Raw genomic sequence first — 7,520 nt, 5'->3', positions numbered from 1 at the left:
GAGCGTCCGGCTCCTCCGTGTGACCGGCGCCAGGTCAGAAAACGCCCCCGTGGCCAACGCGCCCGGCGTGGGGAGGGGGCCGGCCACCGCCGTGCGCCGTCAGAGACAACCACGCGCTTTCTTGACCTCCAGTTTCTAGAACACAGAAGCCGTCACTGCTGAGGGACTCACCCTAACTACCCTGCAGCCCAGCAAGAACCCAGACGTTAGCCAAATGAGAAGGAAAAACGCCCAGAGTGACCACAACAGCTCTGCAGGATCACGTACCTACACGCGTGGGCTCCCTGGTCACAGAAGGCCCCAGCCGGTCTATTTACTCTTCCGTGAAACCCCCCGCCCGCCCCGCGCGGGGCTTGTCTCTCCAGCTCCCCAGCCCTGCCGCCCTGCAAGGGACAGGTGCCGGGGCTGTGATGGGGAGGGGACAAGTGCAGGGTGGGCTGCGGGGTCACCGAGGACCAGAGCAGAGGCAGCTCCTGGCCAGCAGCCTCAGGGAGCAGGGGCTCCGCGGACGTGACCCAAACTGTACGTCTGCTATGTAAACTCGGTGAAATTCTTCCTTAAACAGCAGAACGAATGAGCCTCCACTGTACAAGTAAGCATGGACTTCACAGTGTTTCCTTCCGCCAAAAACAGTTCACTGTGAGGCCAGGAAATGCTCTGAAAACCAGCTTTCTGTTCCCAGCCACTGTAAATGGAAAACTTCAGGCACGGCGGGCTGGCCGGGGATGGCGGGCCGGCGCTGGGTGGCTGGGCCTGGGGGCCACCTCATGCCTGGCCTCAGGTGTGCCCAGGCGGCCCCTGCCCCAGGCCCTCTCACACCTGCTTCTGATTTAAGAAAACACTGACGTCCCCAAGGCGGGGCCTCCAAGTGGTTAACGAGGATGCACAAAGCGTCTGTACAGAGGCCAGAGACAAAGAGCTGTAACATAAAGAATGAATCAATGGTCTTAAATAAGAGCTGGTGGCGAAAACACTGCTTCTGACTTAAACCTAGCTAAGTGTAAAAACTTTAAAAAATGTGTGTGTATATCCCTAGAACGTAGAGGGGACTGGTCTCACGTTACCACAAAGGCACAGGGAGGGTAAGACGGCCCCCAGGTTGGGGCACATCATGGCAGTGCCAGCGCTGGCACTTCTGCCGGCCCAAGCCCACCCCCTCAGCTGGAGGCCTGGCTCGCGGTGAACTTCCGGGGGTCCGGGCAGGGTGCGTCTACACAGCCTCCGCCCTACTGAAGTGGAGACCACCACACAGCCCCACGTTAGACGGGACAGCAGTGGCCCCTCGCGGGGAGGGACGCTGGGGGACCTTTTCCTCCTTCCTTAGGCTTCTCTGAACTCGGCAACAATGTGGAAGACGAACCGTGAGGAAGACGCACGACACCGACATTCAGGTTAACTGGAGACTCTGCCCGAATGCCGTCACGCTGAGGGGACGGCTGGAGCCCGGGCCGCCTGTGCCCCCGCACCTGTGCTAACACGCCCCCAAGCAGCCCGCGGGGCCACAGCTCACGGACCTGGGAGTTCTGGATCCGGATCGTGCCGGGCGACAGCGCCTGTGTCACTACCTGGCCTTGGGGAGTGACGACGGTGACCGGCTGATAGACTGTGCCCCCTAGAAAGGAACACGAAAAGCTGAATCACTCTCCAGTCCCAACGATTGCTCTGAAAATCATTTCGAACGGTCAACAGCACTTTGCTAGTTGACTCTTCACTTCGGCGGCGGGGCGGGGCGCGTAAGCCATGGCTCCTCATGAGACAGCACAGGCGGGGCGGCTGGGGGGCAGTGTGTGAGTCCCCTCCTTTGCTCGCCTCCATTTCCTGGCACGTATTAAAGGACTTGCCCAAAGGTGTTAGATCACAAATATTTTTATTCTAGTTATTTTTTTCATCCAACGTGCTTTCATATTCCTGCGGAGGTTTCCCTTTGTGTGATTATGTGGAGGGTTTTAGTCCAATTTCTCCCCCTCCCTCTGTGCCCGTTCCATTTTCATGATGGTTCTGTATGTGCAACGTATAAGAAGAACCATCACAGGAAGAGGACAGATTCTGGAGTGCCCTGGTGCATCCAAAACAAGTAATACTAACACTAAGGCTGCATTTTCATTTGCTTATCATCGATTTATGACACTACTTAAGATTTTCCAGGTGCTGCTAAGAGCACAATTAAAAACTATGTCATTTGAAAATTTCTGTTGGTTTTTGCTATATATTTTCAACTCCCATATAAAACCTTTCCTGCCAATATTTTTTGAGAGGGAAACACAATTTGTATAAAATATTTGTTACTGAGAATGAACAAGAACCAGGCAATCACAGAGCTCTAGACATTGACGCTCCTGTATCGGGAACTGGCGTTAATTAGAAACCATGTTTATGCACTTCTTTGTTCTAATATAAAGGACTTCTTTCTGCAAAAGCTCAAGGAAAGTGTCCCTTTTCCTCTCGTCATACCTGCCACTGTTGCCATGGTGACGTTCCCCTGTTGCAGAGCGGATGCTGGCACCACGATTCCTTGGGGGCTGAGAGTGCCTGTGATGGCACTTTGAATCTGCTGTAAGTCATAAACACACAGCGAACAGGTTATGTTATCAGAAAACAGAAAACCCATGTTTAAAACTCCAAAACACGTGGCATAATGGCATCATGAGTGAAGGAAAGACGCTTGAGGCAAAGAGCATCATCAGAGGACAAGCCTTCGTAAGGCGTGCGCTACAGACGTATCTGGAAGCAAGAGATGCCAGACTGACTGAATGTTAAATATGATACGATCAATACTGAGACATCAGTTTCAACTTAGCTTCCAAAAGATTATCTTTCACCTCATCAGCATACTAAACACACCCTACAGCCCTGGGGGTATAACTAGGAAGACTAAAATTACCTGATCGAGTCACACACCTCCATTCAACTTGGCTCAGGGTTTTCCAAGAACCAAAGCCTCCTGGACAGGATGAGCTATTCAAAAGATGATGCCACAGGCTGGGGAGTCACCCCCGGGGGCACAGCCTGTACCTGCCTTCCCACAGCACAGAGCACAGCGGAGCCCCCAGTGTCCACGTCTCTGGGGTGCTGGGTCTGGGCCTGGCCTACTGCAGGCTCCATGCAAATGTCCGTAAACACCATGTCGGAGAATCTACCCATCTGAAGTCAGATCCAAATGGGCCAATTTATCCATTTCCTGTGATGGCTGGACTGGGAGTTGGCGAGGGGCGGATCTCTGCACCTGGCATCCAGCACAGGGTCTGGCACATGGCAGGCACCCAGATATTTGAGCGGTTAAATAGCCTAAGTAGATATCCTTCAAAGACAATTACTCTGTGGGCTATCACATCCATTTGAACGTATAAGCTTTGGTAGGTCTATGTGAAGTTTGCTATATAAACTTGGTCAGAATAAAAATTGGGCAAATCCAAATTAGTATTCTAAGCTCCCACATCAAGAACCTAGAAACAGAGCAAAATGAAACCAGAGCAAGCAGAAGGAAGGAAATAATACAGATTAAAGCAGAAATCAATGAAACTGAAAATAGAAAAACAGAAATATCAATGAAATAGGAGCTGGTTCTTGGCAAAGATCAATACAGCGACAAACCTCTAGTAAGATGGACAGAAAAAAAGAGAAAAAAACAAATTACCGACATCTGGAATGAAACAGGGGAGATCACTACAGACCCTGAAGATATCAAAAGATGAAAACGGAATACTACTGTAAACAACTCGACACACATAAATTTGACGTCTTCGACAAAATCCAACCTGAAACAGATAATGTGAATAGCCCTATAAGTAATAAGGAAACTGAATTAGTCATTTTAAAACTTCCAAAAAAGAGATCTCCAGGTCTAGGTAGTGTCACTGGAGAATTCTACCAAGCATTTAAAGAAGAATTAACACAATTAACCAATCCAGAAAACAGAAGAGGAGGGAACATCCTCCAATTCATTTTATGAAGCTTATACTGTCCTGATACCAAACCTAGCCAAAGACTGTTCCAAAACAGATAGCTACAGACCAATATCCCTCAATATAGACACAAAAATGCTTAACAAAATTCAGGAATCTAGACAAAAAGAATCACGTGCCAGGGCCAAGTGGAGTTTACTTCAGGAATGCAAAGCTTGCTCAATATTCCAAAAAAATCAAGTAATGTAAATCTACCACATTAATAGATGAAAGAAGAGAAACCACATATCAGTCTATGCAGGAAAGCATTGGTCAAAATTCAGCAGAATAAAAACTCTCAGAAAAACAGGAATAGAAGGGAACTTCCTCAACCTGATGAAGAGCATCTAGAAAAAAAACACAAACCTACCACCATCCCCCCGACACTGGGAAGAAGGCAAAGATGTCCCCTGAATCCCATTCCAGATAGTCCTGGACGTGTCAGCCGGAGCAGTAAGGCAGGAAAAGGAAACAAAGTGTACAGATCAGAAGGGACAAAACAGAACTGTCCCTATCTGCAGATGACAAGACTAAACAGGTAGAAAATCCTAAAGAATCTACAAAAAGGATCTCCTCGGACTAATAAGGAAGTGCAGCCAGGTCCCAGGATACAAGATAAAGATACAAAAATCAACTGGATTCCTACATATTGGCATGGACTCTGAAGTTAAAAATATAATAAATTTACGATTGTGCAAAAGAGTGAAATACTTAGGTATAATTCTAAAACCACGTGTGCAGGAATTTTATGTCAAAAGCGAGAAAACACTGATGAAAGAAATCACACAAGAGTGAATTAGTGGAGAGAGCGCCGCGACTGTGGGCTGGGAGAGTCAACATAGTAAAGGTGTCAACTCTCCCCAAGATGACACACAGGTTTAACGCAACTCCTGTCAAAACCTCAGTAACATTTTTTTGCAGATATAGACAAGATTATTCTAAAATTCATGTGGAAAGACTAAGGAACTAGAATATCTAAAATAATCTTGAAAAATAATAAAGTAGGAGGAATCGGTCTACCCAATTCTGAGACTTATATAGCCACAGGAATCAAGACTATACGGTCTAGATACACAGATCAGTGGGACAGAACAGAGAACATAGCAACAGGGCCTACAAATACGACCAACTAGTTTTCGACAACAGTGCAAAGGCAATTCCACGGAGGAAGGACAGCCCTTTCAACAAATGGTGCTGGAGCAAATGGACGAACATAGGCAAAAAAAACCAAACCTGAAAATGGGCCATGGATTTAAATGTAAAATATAAAATTTTTAGGAAAAAAATAAGAGAAAAATCTTTGGGACCCAGGGCTAGGCAGAGTTCTTCGACTTGACACTGAAAGTATGACTCATAAAAGGAGATCTGATAAATGGGATTTTATCAAAATGAAAAAGGTTTGCTCTGCAAAAGATCCTGTTAAGAGGATGGAAAGATACGCTACAGACTTGGAGAAAATACTGGCAAACCATATATCCAATGGAGGACTTGCATCTAGAGTACTCTCAAAGGTCAACCATTTTTAAAAATCCAATTAGAAAATGGACAAAAGACACGAGCAGACATTCTACCAAAGAGGATACACAGATGGGAAATAAGCACATGAAAAGATGGTCAACACCATTGGCCATCAGGGAAATGCGAATTACAACCACAGTGAAATGTCACTGCACCCCTTCAGAATGGCTAAATATCTCAGTGCTTCAACATGGATGAACTTGAGGACATTACGCTAAGTAAAATAAGCCAAACACAAAGGGACAGACATGGTATGACTGCCCTTACATAAGGTACCGAGATTAGTCAAGGTCAGAGAGACAGAAAGCAGGATAGTGGGGGCCAGGGGCTGTGGGGAGGGAGAGCGAGGAGTCAGTGTTGCAGGGGGACAGGGTCTCAGGTTGGGAAGGTGAGAAAGTTCTGGAAAGGACGGTGGTAATGGTTGCACAACAATGTGAATGTGCTTAATGCCACTGAGCTGTGCACTTTAAAATGGTTAAAATGGTAAGTTTTGTGTTATTTGTGTTTTACCACAATCTTAAAAATTCATTAAAAAAAAAAAAAGAATTAGAAAGAAATGACTGGTACTCTGGCCTCCAGAAACATGGGCTCCAGGGTCCAGGACACAGAGTGAAGCCTCCCTTTTTCACGGCAGGAAGCCCAGGTGGGCTCTCTTTCTGGCCTGAGGGAACACATTCCCGGCACAGGCCACACGTTCAGAGACCCAGAGGATCCTCAGAGCAGGAGAGCCGAGGACAGCCCCACAATCCTGAAAGGGCTGCGGCCTCAGACATCAGCACGTTTAACCCTTGCCGACGCTGCAGGGACCAAGCAGGAGCACAGGGCCCGCCATAAATACCTGGGACTGGACAGGGGAGTACGGGCTGCCAGGTTCCCCACTCAGGAGAGTTTCACTGTTCATTTTCGTTTTTAGACAAGCAATATAGCGACTGCAGAAATCTTTGCAGAGTTCATTAACCTTTTCCAGCTCAAGAAGATGAATACGCAGAACCTGGATTGCTTTTACCATCTAGAAGCAAGAAAATGAAGACTTTCAGACCAGAAAAAGGGAGCATAACGGTAAGTTATCATTATCACCACACGACTCTCCTTGGTTATGAGCTTGGTTATGACTCAGCTTGGTTATGAGCCAGCCAAGGCCACCTGTACCGCCAGTAACAGGAGGAAGACACCAGATGTTATGCAGAACCACCAAGCATTCCAGCCCCACCGACCTGTGGCTGCTTGTTTCGGCTCCACGTGGCTGCAGGGACAGAGGCGGACACAGCTCCGGAGCCGCCGGGCCTTGACCTTGGCCTCGCCTAGCGACTCACTTACCCTCTCCCCACTACTGCTCCTTCATCTGTAAATGGGGATGAATCCGTACGCACCTCCCCCCGGGTGCGTTGAAGAACGCTGAAGTTCAACTTACCAACTCTGCCTTTAATGGATCCTGCTTTGGGCATCAAGTCTAAGCACTACGCCTACCCCTAGATTAGCCCCAGATCCTGAAGATTTTCTCTTACAATTTTTCTAAAAGTTCTTCGGTTTTATACAAAGTCACTACATTCGGGGGTAATTCGTCTCCCAGCAGTAGATAACTGACACGAGTGATGAACCATTACCATAAACACCACTTCCTGTGAACGAACAACCTAAGACTCAGCTCCTTCCCCGTGACCTTGGTGCTGACAGTTCACACATCTCTGTGGAATGAACCAGTCAGCCAGTCAGTAGTGAGAATGACCAAGTACCAAGCTCTGCTAGGCCCTGTGCTAGGGCACCAGGCAGGAGAGCCCTGGTACCTGCCGGCCTGGCCCATGCTGGCTACGCCCGTTCCCTCCTCGCTGATGGCCGCATACAGAGATGCGGAGGCAGACAGAGCGTCGGGCCCTCATCCCCAAAAGGCAGGCACTGTTGGTGCCATTTCGAAGACGAGGAGACAGACTCAAAGTCAGACAACTCACCTATAAAATCTATTTGGCTGTAAGCGTTGAATATTAATGAAAAATTAAAAACAGTAACATCTAAGACCAAGGCAGTTTATTCAGGGAAAAGTTTTCCAAAGACCCTTTCCTGCTG

General features: G+C 47.8%; 1 protein-coding gene across 2 annotated transcripts in view; it reads right to left on the bottom strand.

Annotated features, from left to right (window-relative positions):
- Positions 1 to 7,520, bottom strand: part of PKNOX1 (PBX/knotted 1 homeobox 1) — a 31,561-nt gene that overhangs the window by 13,521 nt on the left and 10,520 nt on the right. For both annotated transcript variants that reach the window (XM_007451127.1, XM_007451128.1), the window contains 3 exons: positions 6,298 to 6,468; positions 2,452 to 2,551; positions 1,515 to 1,612 (listed from right to left, as the gene is read on the bottom strand). In XM_007451127.1, the coding sequence (XP_007451189.1) occupies positions 1,515 to 1,612; positions 2,452 to 2,551; positions 6,298 to 6,468 (369 nt within the window). The remainder of the gene's footprint in view (positions 1 to 1,514; positions 1,613 to 2,451; positions 2,552 to 6,297; positions 6,469 to 7,520) is intronic.

Source organism: Lipotes vexillifer, unplaced genomic scaffold (genome assembly GCF_000442215.2).
Source record: "Lipotes vexillifer unplaced genomic scaffold, Lipotes_vexillifer_v1.1 scaffold1761, whole genome shotgun sequence".
Taxonomy (NCBI): Eukaryota; Metazoa; Chordata; class Mammalia; order Artiodactyla; family Lipotidae; genus Lipotes; species Lipotes vexillifer.
This window is presented reverse-complemented; position numbering and strand designations above follow the sequence as displayed.